This window comes from Zeus faber (assembly GCF_960531495.2).
Source record: "Zeus faber genome assembly, chromosome: 4".
Classification (NCBI taxonomy): domain Eukaryota; kingdom Metazoa; phylum Chordata; class Actinopteri; order Zeiformes; family Zeidae; genus Zeus; species Zeus faber.
In genome coordinates, this window is record NC_137191.1 from 15,695,418 (window position 1) to 15,715,988 (window position 20,571).

General features: G+C 41.5%; 1 protein-coding gene across 1 annotated transcript in view; it reads right to left on the minus strand.

Annotated features, from left to right (window-relative positions):
- Nucleotides 1–210: 210 nt before the first annotated feature.
- mtnr1aa (melatonin receptor 1A a) overlaps nt 211–20,571 on the minus strand; it is a 33,629-nt gene continuing 13,268 nt past the window's right edge. Inside the window, exon 2 of the mRNA XM_079999807.1 lies at nt 211–1,767. Coding sequence (XP_079855933.1) covers nt 899–1,767 — 869 coding nt within the window. The 3' untranslated portion in view covers nt 211–898. The remainder of the gene's footprint in view (nt 1,768–20,571) is intronic.

Below are 20,571 nucleotides of genomic sequence, written 5' to 3' on the forward strand. Positions count from 1 at the left end.
CGATGCAATAAATCCAATATGCAAAGGAAATAAAATCATCCAGTAAAACCAACGGTGTCAGGTAGTTTGGTGAAGAGGAAAATAAGCATGTAAAGTTTGTATACAGTGTCCTTGTGCAGTGTCCTTGTAAACACTTTGGTTTGCATTTCCAAACAACCCAAACAAAACATGGTCTACATGAATAAATATAGCATATACAAATAGTGTTTTTCATCAATATCATTTTTTATTTTGCATATGGTCCTTTTCTCAAATCCATGCATACAGTACAAAGGAGTCAAATGGAGGCAACAGAAAAACGAGAGAAAAGAGAGAGAGACTGAGAGATGTGTTTTTGCCAACACGTCTTCACTTACTGTCTTGTAAAGGACGTTAATTAGGATTTCACAACACACCCAGCAACCTGCCTCGCTTGCACCTAATGAGCGTGTGCACTTCACACCATTATATGATCATATTTGAATTGGGTAACTTTATGACAACCACTTTTGGTTATATTCGCTGCCGAGGTATGCTGCCTTTCCTTTAAACATTTTTTTTTCCCCACCAGGTGGACTGTAACTGTGGGTTTAATAAATCACCACATACCTACTTTACATTTTATACAAAATAAATACATATACAATACATGACATATTGATTAATTTATATCATCACCGTAAATATGAAAACATAAAAGGAAATCATATATTGATATACTGTACTGCACTGTAGAAACACACAGAAGTGCTTGGCCAAAGACAAAGAGTGCAGACCTGTTTAGTTGTATAAAGTTAAGACAGCACCACCTGTGGACAGTTCAGGTGCTCGCATATTCAAAGTTGGTATTATTATTTGGTAATTTTTTTGGGCAACAACCACAGTACTTCTCTTTGAGTGCGTCCACAGCTTCTGTAGCTCAGACCGAGTCTACTTTCACCTGATTATTGTTGGTTATGAGCGGTGAGGGTTTGCTTTTGAGCCTCTCGCCCGCGTCGTTGGAACTGTCCTGAAAGAAGATGCGTGCCGTGCACACCGACACGATGATGCGCTTGTACTCGCGCCGAAAGTTCTGGTTCAGCACGCCGTACACGATGGCATTAAGGCAGCTGTTAAAATAGGCCATGAAGTAGCTGGCCACAAATAGCCACTCTGGGATGAGTGGCACTACTGTTTCTGGGTTGATGGCCACGGCCAGACCGATGAAATTGAGCGGTGCCCAGCACACGGCAAAGAGCACGAACACCACAAACATGGTGATGAAGTTCCTCACGTCGTGCGGCGTCAGCTTGGGCCGGTTGTCCGGCTTTACCCGTCTCCTCACCTGGATGACCAGGATCCAGATGCGCAGGTAGCAGTAGGTGACAATCATGATGGGGAGGATGAAGTGAAAGAAAACCACGGCGATGGTGTAGGCCGAGCTGGCTGATTGCTCGAAGGTGCACGAGTAGACCCGAGGGTCGTACTGCAGTGAGCCCACGAACAGGTTGGGCACAATGGCCACCACGGTCAGAGCCCAGATCAGCAGCACGTAGCACAGCGAGTTCTTGTCACTGTAAAGCTTGTCGTACTTGAGGCTGTGGCAGATGTAGCAGTAACGGTTGATGGCGATACCAGTGATGTTGAAGATGGAGCCGATCACGCTGACGCCCATGAGGAAGCCACTGATCTGACAGTGCACGTAGCCCAGGTTCCAGCCATTGTGGAAGATGGAGGTGAGGACGAGGGGGTAGGGGTAGATGGCCACCACCAGGTCTGCAACCGCCAAGCTCACCACAAAGATGTTTCCTGCAGGCAAGAGACAGGGAATCACACATCAGTAAGTGCCGTTAGAACCAATTCAAATCGGACGCTTGAACAACCTAAACATAGGAAGAACACTGGAGATCCTGAGATCACTGGAAAAGTTTTAGCTCCCTCTTTATGACCAAACTATATTGAGTAAAGAATGATCCTTTTAAGGCACATCGCTATTTTTATAACGTCTTGATTATTTTAGCCACTCAGCGAAGGACCTGGAGAAATGTTTGGGGCAAAGGCATCTGCAAGTGTTGCCCTAATGAGAAGGCGTCCTATTTGCGATGAAAACTGAGTTGTTGTGATCTTTTGAGCAACAGGCACCTCCGTCACTAATTAATGCACATTTTACATCAACCGTCAGACTCAACATTGTCTCTACCAAGCGAACATGTCTTACGGGTGGCAATTAAGGCAACATGGGCCCATTTATTGTGCAATGAATGGTGAATTAGAAGCTGCTTGTTTAAGAACATAGTGTGAGGAGATGGACAGCGGCTATAAACAGTTTTCTATTTATGGGTCGCAGTGAAAAGCGTGACATAGACTCAAAATAAGCAAAATAACAGCCGTCTCATTACTTCATATGTAAGGTTCATGCTCACTTGGGCATGCGTGTGTCAGCGCAAACGTGCATGCTCGTATGTCTTGGATTCAGATGAATTAGGAGGAGGTAAATTCTCTTTGCGTTAGAGCAGTTCTGGCGAGCAGGGGATGCTGGACAAAAACTCGCATTTAGCCATGCAGAAATTCCACACGTCTTTTAAATAAATGCGCTAGACTAGAATTGTTATGAAAGGCCATTCTGGGAAGTCCAGATCAGGTCGAAAGGAGGATGGTGTGTCCTTCCGACCAACCTACTGTCACGTTTAATCAAACAGTGTTTATGACCGTAGCGGGGCCCTGCATAGCATTACATTAATGAAAGGCCCTGCTATCGTTGGCCTTTCAACTTTTTCTACTGTACTCTGGTTTTCCCATTCAGTCAGAGGTTGATAGAACCTCCCCCACCCCCTGGTGCCTCGGGTGGATCTGTCAGTCTTGTTGAAGCGCTCGAGGCAGGCCATAGGTCCGACCGGTGCCTCTAAATTTTCGACGGCCCTCAGTCACATGGTCTATACACCAAACATTCTCCTGGCAAGGACCTTGCCTTGCTCTTAATTAAGCTTTGTCCTTTTAGATCTGTCATCCAGGTGCCCTCTATAGGGACTGAAGCGCTCGTGCTGTGGTCACAAGAATCCATAATCCTACAGACATGACACAATAAGTGCACAGAGCGAAAGTGATGATCTTTAGGGTACTCTTAGAGATTACATTCCCCGGGCCATTCCTTACCAGCAGTAGCCCCCGTTGGAGGATTTTAAACTCAAGAGCCTTGCCTTAACCTTGGCAAGTTCCTGGAGAGAGTCCTCCAGGTCCTTCAGGCATCGGGCCATGTTGACCCTCGCTGAAGCTCCGGGTCTTTCCGTCTTAGTTTCTCTGGCTTCTCTCTCTTTGCCTTTTCCTCTCATACCCCTGTTTCCACCAATAGTTCTGTGATTGACCCATCACTTAAAAGTTTTTTTTAGCTTGGGGATAGAGAGAGTGCAGGAGCCGTGTCCCATTCCCCTTCTCTCAAATCCTGCAGTTTTTATACCAATTTATTTTGGGGATTTCAAGAATGTAAGGAGCATTTTCCCCCTGCCATTGTTGCTAGCAATCACTTTGGACACACTGACACATGGAGTTTGGATTTGATGATTCACCGGGAAGTTATGTGGATCTGACGTTGGCCATTTTATTTCTGAACATAATTTTGTGTCTTGTGATTCAAAAACTCTTCTTGTGGTACCACCTTCTCCCTTTGTCGATCTGTTTATCTGGTTTTGGAGTGCATTGTTTTGCAGATGTTTCCCTTTTTCTAAAAACTGGGAGCTCAAAACAAGTGACCAGAAACCTCTATGCAAATGTCAAATCCAGTGATTCAAATCCGATGATGTGGTTGGTATCTTGGATCCTTTTTGGGGTCAGCATGCATTAGCCCCGGCTGGCTTCTTACCAGCCGACATTTGAAATGGCCAAGGTCACGTGTGAACTAAAACTTGGGGCTGTCTGAAGTAGTTTATCAAGGTCAGAGAGTGAATGTGGAGGCCTTAAAGGAACTTAGCTCCTTCACCCTTGGTAGAACATTAAGCAGAACTCACAAACTAATGTATATCAATGCTTAAAAAAAACAAAAAACACCCTGGGAATATTAATGGAATCGAAATACATCGCAAATTCACAGCACATTTTGAATCAATACTACTATTAATCCTAGTAGTTATCCCTTGGGAATAACAATTGTTTAGTTAACCCTTTCAACACCATTTATTTTATGAGGGGGGCAAAAAAAACCCCATGTTTTTAAAATTTTAAATGCATTCATTTGTGTGCATATTTACTTTCTCTTGTGTGTGTATGCATCTCATTGTATGTGTGCAGAGGCTGCAGATGATGAAAGGTGGGTGTGTTTAGCGAGGTCCAGTGGAATTTCCTCAAAATATCTCCCAGCTCGCTCTCAGTGCCGGCGTGGGCTCAGCACCAGGGTTGCGACTCATGAAAAGGTGCACGAAACAGACAGCCGGAAACTGGAACGCAACCCTGAGTACCACAGTAACCCAGGGGGGGGGGTACAAGAAAAACAGATGGACACAGTTTGGAGGATGATGTGATGTTCCCAGGAGGTTTGAGAATTGGATTTACAGATATTATTTTTATGAATAGAGATTGAGACAAGTGTGCCAGGGGTTTAATGTACCGACTGTACACTGGAGCCCAGGGCTGATCCAAAACGCACAAGGTGCATGCATGAAAAGATCTGCCCCTGCGATCTGCCAACAAAATGGAACAATCACCTACACATCTATATTTCTATTTGGAGAGGTGATGAAATCTTAGGGGTCGAGGCATTTGTGTCATTTTAAAAGGTGCTGTGACTATGAAATGGAATTCACAGTTAGTTGCGGTTGTAGCTGTATCTTGGGTGGTCGTGAAATTTGGATAGGAATGTGGATTGAAAGTGGGTGAAAATGTTAACCTGGAAGTGGTGTAAATACGCTACAAAAGCAGAAATATGCTGGAAAAAACAACATATTTCTAGTGGTAAAACCTTAAAGAAAGAATATTTAAAATATTGTTGAGGAAATATATGTAATAAAACATATGGCCATAAAACACAATTTATATAGTCAAAGTAGGTGAATAAATTTGTTGGTCATTTTCATAGTATTCATCATAACATTATTTATAGAGCACAAAAAAAACAATTTTGTTCCAAAGTTCTTTACAGGGGGCAGGAATAAAAGAAAAAAGACAAATTTTAAACAATAGAAAAACAGTAATGGTGAACAAATAGGAAAATAGAAAACGGGGGAGAAATATTGCTATATTAATGAATGTTGAATGTATGTATCAATTCCCATCCAGAGTTTTTCGTGATGGTGCAGAGGACTCTAAGATCGACAGAAATATAAAGCTGCGTCAAGCAAGACGTATCCAGGTGAGTTTTTTATGCCATATACAGTCCTGTCTATTAAATAATAGTCATTTCCTGAAAAGTCATTCCCTCACTTTAAAGGGTCAAACATGAAGTCCGAGGTCATGAGGTCTATGAAATAAAATATTTATTATAATATTTAGGTCTGATCATAATGTGCGCAACACAGCACTCTTCATCTAAATGTAACAATATAAAATGAATGCACACAATTATTAGTGTCCCAAATATTTTACAACAGTGAGGAACCGACCACAATTAAATGGATAAATAAAGCCAACCTTGCTCTTCTCACCGGTTTATCAAAAGCGACAAGCAAAACAAACAAAAACAAAAATCAATTAATAGAGCTATAATAACTAACAAAGCTCCATAGAGCTGATACTAAGCTTAATTTTTGATAACAATAACAGTTATCAGGGATCGGCCGAGACCGGCTTCTTCTGCTTGTGTTCTGAAGTGTCCTTGAGCAAGACACTTAACCCCTAATTGGTCCTGATGGCTGCGATCATTGGTGTATGAATAATTGTAAGTCACTTTGGACAAAAGCGTCTTTTAAATGATGATGTAAAACTTTGACCTTCACAGCAGAACAATGTGTCTGTTGTTCAGTGATGAGTCTCTATTTTCCTACAAGTTTTTCAAGCACAACATAGCTTTCTAAAGAATCACTAACGAGCCGATGTTGGGCAAATATTAACATTATAATATTCCATTTAGCTTTAGGGAGGCTGGTATTTGGTGGCATTTGTATTTTTGGGCATGCAGTAACTTATTTTTTCTTTACATTCGTCCTTTTTTTTTTTTTTTACAAAGTTTGATGGTGGCTTTCAGCTCCTTCTCCTCGCCTCTCTGTCTAGAGACATGTTATCATAGAGCAGACGCGATGAGTCATCCATTTTTAATGGCAAAAGCTGAAAACGCTGAGGATGACGCCACCGGCGGAGCTCAATGTGGCGTCAGCAAAATTGACCAATCGGCACACAGGATCCAAACGAAAATCCAATCATGTTCTTATGGGCCGTTGGATCGTGCATATACAGCATGGAACCCTTGTTAAAGGACCATAGCAGTGTCAAAAAGTTGTAGCCTGATACTAAATTTTGTCATACATACTTCATTTGTTAATGGAATGGAGCTTTTCTAATGGAATTGACCAAATACAAAATATGCTATAATTAAGTACTTTTTACAAAACTTAAAAAAAAGTACCCCTGACAAAAATGTTATTGTAATTGTCAGAAGGGCCCCAACCCTAACCCTAACCCTAACTCTAACCCTGGCCCTAACTCTATTGCTCATTGAATTGAAGCTGAAGGAGCATGTCGGGCACGTTGCAGGGATAATTAAGGCGCATGCGTAACTCGCAACTCACTGCTCTTCTCCTTCACGGAATTTGATTCAGTGAGTGCCTATATTCATGCCTGCACTTATCGGGTCGAGAACAAAACAAAAATAACAAACGAATGAATGAACAAAAGTGCGTACGACCCATAGTGTTTGAACTGTGATGGTCACTCTCACACTCTAAAACCACATGCACCATCAAGGCAATCCGACCTCATGGTGGGTTCATGACGTAAGCAACTGCATGTGCTTTGAAAAGAATTAACGCCGGCCGAAAACAGACATTTTTATTAAAAATGAGGCACCATTTCAACACAAATACCTGGCTCAGAGTGTAATGAATTAGTCATTCTCATTTGTGATATGGCCTCCTTAGTCAGGGGGGCTCTGAAATAAGCAGACAATACCATAGCTAAAACAACCCGGTCATCCATTTGAGCGTACTGTAACACCGGTAAAAAACCCTGCGGCACACCAATACAAATAATGCCAGTGAATATTAATGAAACCAAGTGTTTTTTTGCTTTTATTTTGCTAGAGTGGATTTGTCCCCCCATCACTCGCATTGGACTCCTGATGTATAAGCCGAGTATGGAGTTGCAATGGAGAAAAGGCTGGACTGCTGAGAGAATAAAAGCTTCCTATGACCTACATGAAAGGCGGGTATAAAACAGGGATAAACTTCAAAAAATCCAAACTACTCCTTTAAGGGGGTGTCCAACAATGCTTCATGTGTTCTCCTTTGCATTGCTTTAGCGCTGGGATTCAGCTCCTACCAAACCAAGCGTCCTGCATAATTTAAATCCCAAATTGCTGGGGCGTCGCTCCAGCAGCTACAACAGTGTTTTGATTATCATGTGCTGTGAAAATACCTGTCTGGCACACTTTCTCTCTGTGTGTGGTCAGAAGGCGGAGACGACACAGAACCACAGGTGGTGTCACAGTAGATGTCAGGTGGAGGAGCCACGCGGCGTGACAGGTCCGAGCCCGTCATCCGGACTCAGCCTCCCCGGACAAGCAGCCCAACGTCATGTTGTCACTCCGATTACACGCACTTCACTTGTCACAAACCGGTGGCAAAAGGAAATGAAAAAAAACAAAATGAAAACCTGTTGATGATAATGCGCTTCAGCAGATGTACAGTATTCTCGCATGTCATACAAAAAAAACCTAAAAAACTGAACTGTACTCAGTTTAGGTAAAATGTTAAATTCTCATTACTGTCAGCTATGTTTAGTTTATTATCTTAAAATAGTACCAAAGAAGCTGTTGGTTTGTGTTTGCCAAATAGATCTCAATACATCTCTGGGTGTTACGTAGCTCATATTATAGGTAAGAATTAAGAATTAAGAATCTATATTTGTCACATGACTGCACTACAACACAAGCATTTATATATATACACACACACGCACATGCTTTTGGATGGTGGCCAGTGAAATGTGGCCTCTGCATTTTTCCCATCCTGGCTTGTCCTTCCTCCGGGGGGGGCAGCCAGGAGCAGCGGGCAGCATTCGTCGACGCGCCCGGGGACCTGGTACCAAGTGTCCATTGCTGGTCAGACGATGATGTGTGCATGTTTTTGAGGGGGGGGGGTCCTTACTGATGGTAGGTGGAGGAAACCCCATGTGAGCACGGGGAGAACATGCAAACTCCACACAGAAAGGCTCCTATTTGGGAGATAACCCGCCGGAGCACGGTTCAAACAGCGCCCCAGGTGGGAATCGAACCCAGGACCTTCTTGCTGTGAGGCAGCAGTGCAATGTGCCACCGTGCGCCATCTATATATATATATATATATATATATATATATATATATATATATAGCCTTGAAATTTGCAGTTCAGTACAAACAAATTGAGTCACCGCTCTGCAAAACATATGCGTATTCCTCCGCCACCAATGCGCTCACTTCCATATTTCACCATACAATCAATGAGCTTCCTTCCTTATGACCCGTAAGTTTTATAACTTGAGGTAAAAAATATTGAGTTGTATGTAGTGTATACGACTAAAAGAGTGGAATTGTTTATGTAAAAAGAGCCAACTTCAGTTGAAATTTTCCCCCAAAAAAATACTGGGGATAAATAATTTGTGCAGCCAAAACAACAAATCTTTCGCTCATATGAGTCCCATGAACTACACCTTAACTGAGCTCTTCTTGAGCTGGAACTAGAAGCATGCAAAATATCCTACGACTCCCAGAAGACCCTTTTCTACTATCCAGAACCTCACATGGAGCGAAAAACAAACAGGAATTTTTCAGAGATCCTCGCGCTAAAAGAAAGCAACACTCCACTCCACTCCACTCCACTCCACTCCACTCCACTCCACTCCACTCCACTCCACTCCACTCCTACGGCCCCAACCTTTCCATGCAATCTCGGGTTTTGGGGGCGTCTCTGAATGAAGGTATTTCTCTTGAGTTCCAAGCCAATCAAGCCTCCTTCCATTAGGCGCAGGAGGACAAAACACTCGACTTGACAACGGCTGAATGGACGACTCTCGCAAATGACCTGTGTTCTCTTCTGTTTGCTCTCCATTTCTGTGTTTACTATTCCGGGCAATGTTTTTTTTTTTGTTGTTGTGTTTACAGAAAGTGTTGATGTGGAATGAAAAGAGAAGGTTAGGTTTGGATGATCGTGAAAAATTCTATCGGGAAGGGGCGTGGGGGCATAGAACATAATGTGCTAAATGACTAAATGTACATAATGTAATGTGGCAAATGCCCGCCCCCCCTTACAGAAGAGCAAGGATTTACTAAATTAAGCCCCATAGCAATGGAAAGCAACAGGGAGACGTGCGTGACACGGTAGGGGACAGTGGAGACACAGGTTTTGTTTGGAATGGGACAGATCGGGAGAGTCCCTTAACCCAGTTGTGTTTATTTCTTTCATACAAGTAGGAAACTAGCGAAAAATAAATAGACCTAAAATAAAAACAGAGGAAAACCGGCAGGGGAGGTGGGAGTTGGGAGTCGGGAACCGGCGGCGCACGGCGCACCACTGTCTGGAGGAGAAATTACAAAAAAACTCCGCTCCAACTCTCTGACTTAGGTTTAGTTTTTTCATTTTCCATACAAGTAAGAGACTAAGGGAACAAAATTCATCGAAATCTTCGCCTCTCTCCCTCCCTGCTCCAGTTTCAGAGCACGTTAAACTGCTCTTACATCGTTTCAAGTCTCAGATTTTTCCTGGCGGATAAAAAATAAAAATAAAAAAGTCTGTCATCAATGACACGATAGACGGAGGCCATCGCCGATATACAATTTAATCAGAAATCAGCCCAAGCCTAGTATAGACGCATTCTAATGCCGGGTGTGAACAGACGTACTTGTTTAGACCTGACACATTCCATTTCAGTGGTCGTAGTTGAGTCAGTTCAATACACGCGCGATGCTTGTTTCGCTCCATTTACTTATGGAAATGCAAGGGTTAAGCGCCATGCATATTGGGGACACTATCTCAGTACCTAATAACCTTCATCCAAAATAAAAAAAACATTGCTTTGGCGCACCGTTCGTCGGAGCCCCATCACTGGCGCGCCGTGGGCACAGTCGGTACCGTCAGAGGGGCGATCGAGGCACAACTGGCAGCCGCCTATGTCGCCTACAGGGAGAACTGGCCCTGCTGGGCTACTTTAGGTCGGGGGCTATTCACCAAACATTTGGGGCTGAAGCCCCGGATGCCAAACCCCACAAGAGGGAAAACATCACATGCAATACAAGAGCACTTTTACACGATGAACATTACAAATAAACAATAATAAATGTGGAGTGGAGTGGGAGAGAGGGAGAAAGTGGAGAGTCCCTGCGCTCTCTCCCTCCACCCCCTCGGGGATGAGTTTCAGAACAGGGGAAACTTGCGCTGACACCGTTTCAATGCTCGGAAGAAAAATCAGCTCCATCAGGGCAGATCAACGATTTAATCATCAACGCCCAAGCCCAAGCCCAGTGGAGGTGTCTTCAGATCTGGCATTTAATACGCACCTAGATGTGAAGCTCATTCACAATCAGACAATTTAAGGTGCTTGACACTTGCATAGTTCGCGTCTTATCAGCTTTACATGCTTTGTTTCCTTTAAACGACGCATAGGGCTGTATTCGTTGGAGGGTTTTATTTCAGAATAACCTCTGTCCACTGGCATATTTTGACGGTGTGGCTTCCATATCGCATGGTCTTTTTTCGTATTTCAGAAATTGTTCATTCCCTCCTCTTTCGCGGAGCCTGATGATTTTTCGGGGACAGAGAGAGAGAGGTCTGGCGATCATTTGCTATTGGAAAACCAAATCGGAAAGCATCATTGTGAAATTGTGTGACAGCCATGCACGGATTGGAGTATCTTTTTGATTCCCTCTATTTCCTGGAAAATCCATTTCAACAAACACACCACAGCTGAAAGTATGTATTCCAAATTCTATACAAATACATGATATACAATACATAAAGAAATACATATGGCTATGAAATAAATAAATGAGGCAATAAATATATAAATAAATGAATGTATATATAAATATATAAATGTGTACAGTTCAATAAATAAATGTAATGTTTTCCATTTTAAAAAGGACGGCCTTCAAAAGACAATTTTTATTCATTCATTTATGCCATATTTATTTATTTCATGGCGCTTTTGTTTCATAATGCAACATTTCCAATCCTTATATGCAAATGAATGGGGCGTGGTTATCTAACAGATTTAGAGCCAGTGGAGAGAGGGGGCGGTGCCGCAACAGAGCCAGTGGGCTGGCCATTGCACTGTGCTGGAACAGCTGTTGGACGTAGTGTAAAGTGTGCGGCTGGTCAAGTGAGCCGGGTGGTGGCCCTCCACCCTGACTGGCTCGCTCCCTTCCGGTCCCTGGCTCCAGCTGAGGAGGTATCGAGGGCTGAGGACCAGCTCCGGGCAACCACTCCTACCACTGTTGTGGCGCCACCCCCTCTCTCTTTGCTGGTCTGAATCTGATATCTATGCCCCATTCATATTATTATATTAAATTTATATTTGATTATAAGGATTGGAAATGTGGCATTATGACATATAAGGTCCCCTTAAATAAATAAATGTGAAATTATGACATGAAAATTCCCTGAAATGAATAAAAACATTTATATTTATTTAATTATTTAATATTGACTCAAATGGAGCTCCATAACATCTACGTATCTATCTATCTATCTATCTATCTATCTATCTATCTATCTATTTATCTATTTATCTATTTATCTATTTATCTATCTATCTATCTATCTATCTATCTATCTATCTATCTATCTATCTATCTATCTATCTATCTATCTATCATGGAGCAATGGAAGAAGGTGGCCTGGTTTGATGAATCACGTTTTCTCCTACATCATGTGGATGGCCGGGCACGTGTGCGTTGTTTATCTGGGGAAGAGACGGCACCAGGATGCAGTATGGGAAGAAGGCAACCCGGCAGAGGCAGTGTGATGCTCTGGGCAACGTAATACTTGGAAACCTTGGGTCCTGGCATTCATGTGGATGTTACTTTGACACGTAGCACCTCCCTAAACATTGTTGCAGACCAAGTACAGCCCTTCATGGCAACGGTATTCTTTGATGGCAGTGGCCCCTTTTGGCAGGATAATGCATCCTGCCACATTGCAAAGAATGTTCAGGAATGGTTTAAGGAAAATGACTTGTCTTGGCCTCCAAATTCCCCAGATCTCAATTTGATGGAGCATCTGTGGGATGAGCTGGAACAACAAGCCTGATCCATGGAGGCCCCACCTCACAACTTCCAAGACTTTAAGGATCTGCTGCTAACGTCTCGGCGCCAGACACCACAGGACACCTTCAGAGGTCTTGGGGAGTCCATGCCTTTCTGGGTCAGAGTTGTTTTGGCGACACGATGGGGAACTGCACAATATTAAGCAGGTGGTTTTAATGTTGTACTGTATATATATATATATATATATATATATATATATACAGTATATATACATATATACATCAGGCATTCCACTGTAATCCAATGGAATAGCTGAATCATTCTAACCTACTTCCTACTGTTGAAACTGTATTTAAAGTGCTTTGTCTGCACATTTGCATCTACAAATGTGATTTCATTTGCAAATTGGCACACACGAGGTTTGTTTTTTGTTGCACCAACCACCTTAATTCCATTAAGCTGCCGTCATAATATATACATAAAGTATTACTTTGTTTAAACTGACACAAAACATACGTTTGTTGAAATTGACATAAAGTATGTATTTGTTTAAATTGTCATAATATATTACTTTTTTTAATTTGTCATAAAATATCTCTGTTTAAATTGACAAAGTATGACTTTGTTTAAATTGACATATAATATCACTGTATACATTTACATCACAAGTATCACTGTTTGAAATGACAGTTTTGCTTAGTGAAGCAAAAAAAGAAAAGAAAAACAGATCATAAAGGTTGCATGAGGTGACTTAAATACTGCTCAAAGATCCCAAATTCCATAAAAAAGTACTTTCACAGTTTGATAAGAATGTGGAGATCAGAGTGGGAAAGCAGAAGGCGTCATGGAGGACAAGTTACATTAACAATGCAGAAGCTATCACAGTGTTCTCATAGTTGGAGTGCATGGTTCTGTGTGTGTGTGTGTGTGTGTGTGTGTGTGTGTGTGTGTGTGTGTGTGCGTGTGTGTGTGCGTGTGTGTCTGTGTCATAGACAGACAGACAGACAGAGATAGAGTAGTATTAATCTGTCTTTGTATAAACTCTGCGTCACTGAAGCCTCAGAAGCCTCCGCCCTCCTCTGTGACATTTATGTAATGGCTGCAATCTGAGTAAAGCTCCATATTTCTGTGTAAAACCCTCACCCATGTGACGCACTGTGGCGAATTAAAGTGGAACGCGCCGCCAAAGTGTATGGGTTGTGTTTTTGTCACTGGTGCTGAGATAACGAGAGGAGGTAAAGTTGATGGAAAGTTAAACCAGCAGCCCGAGTGAAACTGGAATAGTTTAGATGTGAAAGTCAAAGAAAACGATTAACATAAATCAGTTGAAGGAGCTATACAAACAAGTCATTTTAGACACTGGACACGTCAAAAGAGTGGATAAATCTCAGACTCACAAAGTGAAAAGAGTCCAAGGCAAAAAAGGCCTCGGCATTTGGCGGGTGAGAATTCCATCCGCAACTCAAGAGCCAAACCAACTCTTCTGACTCGATGTCCTCCCTCGTTCACCCTGCGTTACATCAACTGAACCAAGCAAGAACCCGAAAATCAAACTCGTCAAGAACCGAATCTCAAAAAAAGAGTCGGACCTTTCACCACTTCGAATGGTTCTCCCTTGAAACTCGAGCTTGTTCTGATCAACACTGAGCTGGCGAATGACATAAATGAGTGCAGCCTTGCAATTTTGATCTTGCAACACAAGCTTGTTTCCATCATTTCTATATTTTAAGTGGAAGTGAATGGTAAAAGAAAACACAGATGTGAAGTTCTTATCCTCTACCAGGCAGAGGTTGCCCCCCCCCTCACGCTAGTATTTCCCAGGATGCATCTGCTCGAGGTGTTGGCGCTCAGAGCGACCCCAGGCCTGGCGGGGGGACTCCACACTGACACAGATAAGGAGCGACGGGCTGGAGGTTCAGCCACAGCGCCAAAACACACACACACACACACACACAAACACACACACACACACACACACACACACACACACACACACACACACACACACACGCACACACACACAGACACACAGACACACAGACACACACACAGTTGCTCGGTCACGATTCAATCTGTAGTTAATATAACCAGAATCAAAATCAGAATGTGTCTAGTTGCAAATATTTTGCTACTCGTCTGAAAAACAAATACAGTGGTACCTCGACTTACGACTGCATCTACGTACGTCTAATCCAAGATACGAGGAGTGATAGTCGCGAAAATTAGTATTGACTTGCGACCGACCGCTCCAAGATGCGACCTTGGAAATCTGCAGTTGGCGCGTCGGCGGCCAGTCAGCAGTCAGTCAGCAGTCAGTCGGCGGTGGACGTACATCGTGTGTGTTACGTAGTTCGTGGCTTATCGACGAACTACGTTTTCATATTTACTGTGTTTGTGCTGTGTATTTTGTTTATTTTCACCCTTCATGATTTCATAATTTATATGGGAAAAATTGCTTCGACATACGACATACGACCATTCTAATAGCGACATACGACCGTTCTAATAGAACGAATTACAGTCGTAAGTCGAGGTACCACTGTATACCAAATGGAAATAGCTATAGATATTTATAATATATAGAATAAACATTGTGCTATTCAATGCACGGGATAAGTCATGAGTATAGGTATATAGGTTATAACTTATTACTATGTGTCTACAATGTTATAATAGTGTTATTTCAATATATTGTACGGTTATGACACAAGTTGTTTGTGTGCGTGTGTGTGTCCAAGTAATTCAAAATGGGCACCTACAATGCAGTCTTTCTCATATGATCCACATGTACAGTTAAAACTTTTATGGGTCGTCCAGTTGATATCTCTTGGATAGAGGCACATTGTCCTCTGCAGCAGATCCAATACATCTGCATGGTGGTCACATGGAGGGTGTCGAGCATCTGACTGTGCTCCTCTCCGAGAGGCTCTGGGCTGCCTGAAGACTGCTGCTGTATCCCCTGGCACCTCTGCTCTTCTATAACCTATTGATTAGCAGTCAAACCATATTAGCTGGGGCTAATGTGTTTAGCCCAGCCATCCGTAAAAGTACAGATAAGTAGGAACACTGTACAAACATCTAGAGCCCTGACTCACACTCCACCTGCACATGATCACACATTACATGGGCTATCATAAGGAACTCCATATATAGATAAGGACCTTCATATATTTATATGCAGAACTCGATATATTATATATAGGGAACTCCCTATATAGATAAGAAACTCCATATACAGTAAATATAAATATATATATATATAAATATATACATACACACACACATACATACACACACACACGCATACGCACACATGCAAAATGTTACACATATTTCCCATGAGTTTTTCATGGAATTTGTTGTTTTGATCGGCCTATCCGACCCCTATTGACCTTCAAGAGCTCAATTTAAGCTTCTTATACAGTGATTGGGATTAGCATGACAATCAATCTCATATTTTTTCCCCCACATATTTGTGTAATGGCATCCTTTGTGTGTCCTTTTAAGACTCATTGAAATAAGCAAATGGCCTAAATTACCTTGAAAAATAACGAACTATATTTTATTGCGGTCACATGAATGTGAATTATCAAACAGCTTAAGCCACTTTTTTATTTCTTTTTATATATTTTTTTGATGAGTATCTTTGTAGCCATAAGCCTCGGCCCAAGTCTCTGGGTTCCTACTTACGTAACAGCCCCATCAAAGTCATGCCAATAGCAGCCAGAATGTGGCATTTCACTAATCCCTATATTAAAAACCCACTATCTTTCATGCATCATTAAAATGACTCCCAATTTCCCACAACAGAGGGTGTAGATGCTCATTTGGCCCTCTGTCAGCCTCACATTCCACCTTCCTGAAGCCAGTGTTTTCACAACTATAACTATAAATATAAATAACTGGACAAGCTCTATAGGTCTCAGATAAGTTTAAAATGTATGTGTACAGATGCAAAAACAGCCATCCAACCATATATACAAAGTAAAATCAAAAAGACATCAAACATCCACCCATCGATCATATTAACTCTCTCACACACACAGTATTTTGTTTTCATTAGTTAAAATGTATTTTCATAAAATTAAATCTCATTAGGATTATAGAGAAATGGAACAAATCATTGCGTTGTTCGATACCATTTTGCTTCTTTAGCAGGAGTTTAATATTTCACTGTATACGTCAACATATCTGGATACCATACCACATCAATCCTCTTCATATTCAAGTCAAAATTCTGGTTTTGAGACTCTAAAGTTTGCTTAAGTAAGTGGAGGTCAATGGAAAGCAAAATAAAAATAACACAAAATTGAATTCTTCCATATTGCTAGGACGAGTTAATGAAATGAAAGGGCGTCAATCACAATTTAGGCAGAGTAGTTCATTGTATTGACCAAATTGCTTTATAGCATCAACAACCCAAACATTCTGTGGTATTCGACACCAAAGTTAAAACCTCAGCCTTATTATTTTTTTAATTATCATTGGGAGTCACACCCGAATGATCAGGGGCTTTAGAATATTTTAAATTGATCCAGTGATCCTTGATCCTGCCACAAACTGGCAATTGCCGAAGAAAGTTGTCACAGTTGCCCCATTGCACAACGACAATTTTGGCCACTAGCCACTAACACTGTAACTGCTTTCACACATGCACTGTAAACCTGAAATTATCCAGACATTTCCCGGATGAGCTGTATGTGTGAAAGCAAATGTCCGAATCATTTGACCCGGACGTAACCCAGACTTTAACCAGCCAGCACCCAAGTACAACGTCCACGTAATGTCCGATTGAGCAGTATGTGTGAACGGAGCAGGTGATTGTCCGGATCATTCACAGCGAGCATGTGGGTGTGTCGCGTGTTGATGACGTCTCCATCATGGGCCAGTTATTTACCTTTGCGCTGATCTTCGTGCACAGAGCATAGCTGCTGCGTAGGCTTGGGTAGATTCACGATTAAGTTGTCTATCAGCGATCTACTCCATCGATCATGATTGACGTTGATGACAGACAATTTTTTTACTTAATTTTTATTCGCCAGGAAAAATCAGAGCATTGAAACGGTGTAAGTGCAGTTTACCGTGTTCTGAAACTGGAGTGGAGAGAGGTGGAGAGGGGGCGGAGGCTCTCGCACTCTCCGCTCGGCACTGTTGAGAAACTACTCCGGATCTCACTTCAGCATTTCCATAATCCGACAATTGCCAGTCTATATACGAAAATCTGTTGAAGTCCGACATATTTAAATCCCTCCGGTCATAATGTCCAGTAAAAATAAGTTGCAATGGGAAGACAATCAGTTTGGACGATCTTAAGCTGACCGTTCACCTCTGACGCACACACGACATAGAAAGAAACCCCGCTCCCTCCCTCGTGGACAGGTTGCGCTTGTAAACACAGTAGACACGGAACGGAGACAGAGTCCAGAACTCTGGGGAGAAGCAGTAAGATGATGTGTCGTTGGGACACATACATCCATAGTTTGGCGTTTTTTGGGATATATAAGTTCTGACCCAAAGCAGACGGTTAATATTCATTATATGAAACATGTCCACGGGTGACCACAAACCACCACGAAACCACCACAACTTTTATTATCTATTTAGACCTTCTTGTCATATTTATTTTGTTTTTGATTTTATCAAAATGTTGAAATGTTAATTAAAGCGGCTGGATTTGTACTTATTGTTCGAGAACAGAAATAATTTGATTTCAAGTAACATTCACAATATTTATTTATTTATTTATTGACGGGACTTATTTTATTTATTTTGAATATTCAATAAAAAATATTATACATCTGCATGCCTTTATGATGTCATTCTCTATATAGCCTGCTTAACAATTGTTTTAAGCTCAAAAAAACCCAGACAATATTTGACCGGAATCTCTCCCATTTGTCCGGGAATTTGAAATCTCCCAGGACACGTTAAACGGCACCAATTTTTTCATAATACGGCGCTGTTGTGCAGGTGGAAGCTGGTGATGGGTGGAAATCATCTAAACTTTCTATTTCATATTATAAAAAATCATGTATTGGAGGGCTGGAGTAATTAGATTGATTTGCCATACAACATTTACAACCACAATAAAAAGTGATGTCTGTGTTTTCCCGGCATGTTGCAGCGTCTCACAGCGGTGCGAACAGCCCTGCAGCGTCCAGATGGAGCAGATGTGTTTTCTGTCCGTTAGCTCTGTGCCAAGCCTCCATTGTTGGTAAACGGGAAGCCTGGCTATTTCGAGCCCCATTTCCTTTTCATTTTGCTTTTACTTCATCTGCCGTGTGTTTAAAATTACGACTTAATGGCCGGTGATGCCACATGAATAAAAAACACATTACTTCACGTTTCAAACCGAGTAAAAATGAACGATAACCACAGCCATGAAGAGAGTTCTGACAGACAACTCTTCGATTTACTTTAAAGTGATCTTTATTTACTTTGCATGGTATGAGTTTGGCTCTACTGCTCATCGCTCAGCTTACATCGGCATACTTAGGGAGAAAGAAATATGTATATGTATGTGACAAATGATCTCTTGAACTTGAACAAAAGTATAGGAGCAATTAACTCAAATTCCCCCATTGGATAGAAGAGTAGAGCCAAACAAAGCAGCAGGAGGGATTGGCTGTTTACATAGGCCGGCTCGCCTATGGGTGTGGAAGCTTGTGGCGCCGTCAAGTTGTCTGACAGAATTAGCTCTGCAAGTTATGCATCATTTTTTCCATCATCTGCTCTATTCTACGATGATAGGTAGATCTGGCTTAACCTATCTTATCTATGTTACAAATATAAAACCATCTCACATGATTAACTGACACATGATTAGATTCGATTATTTTCATGGAGTTACATCTCAGTTTTTCTCTTGCTGCTCAATAATCCCCCTATTGCTTTTGGATGACACCCAGGGAATGCTGGTTCAGGGCCAAGAAATGTGCTAATGTGTCTGAAAATGAGAAACAAATTAATTAATTTCGACAATAATGGCTGGGAACATTTTTTTTTTTTTAGGGGCATAAGTTGGACATAGACACATCACACGCTGACATTTAAAGCAATTTTAATTTTTCAGAGCTCATGGAGAAGTCTGTTTTTTTTTTTTTTTTTTTTTTAAGTAAAATTAAAAAGTGAAGCAAAATGTCAATGCATTTTCACTTCTTTTCCACAAAGGGAGATCATCAAAAACCCTTTTTGAAACAATGCCCAATATCAGTTGCATTAACAAAATGGCTCTCTTAAAATAGAACTTTAATCCATGAGCGGATTAAACATGCCATTGACTCTGCATGTGATCAGGCCTGTCCGTTTGATGCTAATTTAAGCTTTTTCAGCCGTTGATATCAGAATGAAAAAAAAAATAATAAAAACATTAAGCAAAGATGGTTCAACACCGCTGGAGGCCCTGGGCAATTTTTTTTCGGGACTTTTTTTTTAAGCAATTAAACGCTTAAAAGCACAATTATTTGAAATGCCACTACAGTGGCTCACACACACACACACACACACACACACACACACACACACACACACACACACACACACACACACACACACACACGCAATGGGATTTGTTGATGTGGATTTCATTTTTCGGCTTTCTTTTCTCTCACCCCAAATGATATTCTTCATCAATGGAAAAGAACTTCAACCTGAGCCTCTTTATATATTCTTTTGGTGACGGGGGTGGTGTGTCAGCTCTCAGACTCTTGGATTGGCTGATTCGTTTTGATTAGTTTGATGATTGGTAAAAGTCTGACCATCAAATGATGATCAGACTTTTCTGATTCAGACACTGATGAACAATTCGGTATCAACATAACAGGTTTTCTTTGACTGGACTGAGTGGTTGCTTTTGAAAAAAGATTTTATGTCGGCCCCTATTTTTTTAAGAGAGCTTCTATGATGCTGATACAAAGCACCAGGCAGAAGTTTGGTCTGGTGTCTTCCGCTCTACACCTATCTGTATTGAAAATAGTGGATAGCACATGCCACTACTCAGTCTAATCTGACTTCATCTAAATTTACAAATGGTGCTGGCCCGCGATGATTGGTCCGTGTGCATTCCAATGAATACAATGAGAGAAATTATGAATTTCTTCCCTCTTTTTCATTTTAACAGTGTACCTATTATAAATATGATATAAAGGCTTTAGGCACTTTTTAATTGTATTATGATGAACTGCAAGGCAATATCTTTTTTGTTTCTAGCTTGAATATGAATATGTTCCATAAATGC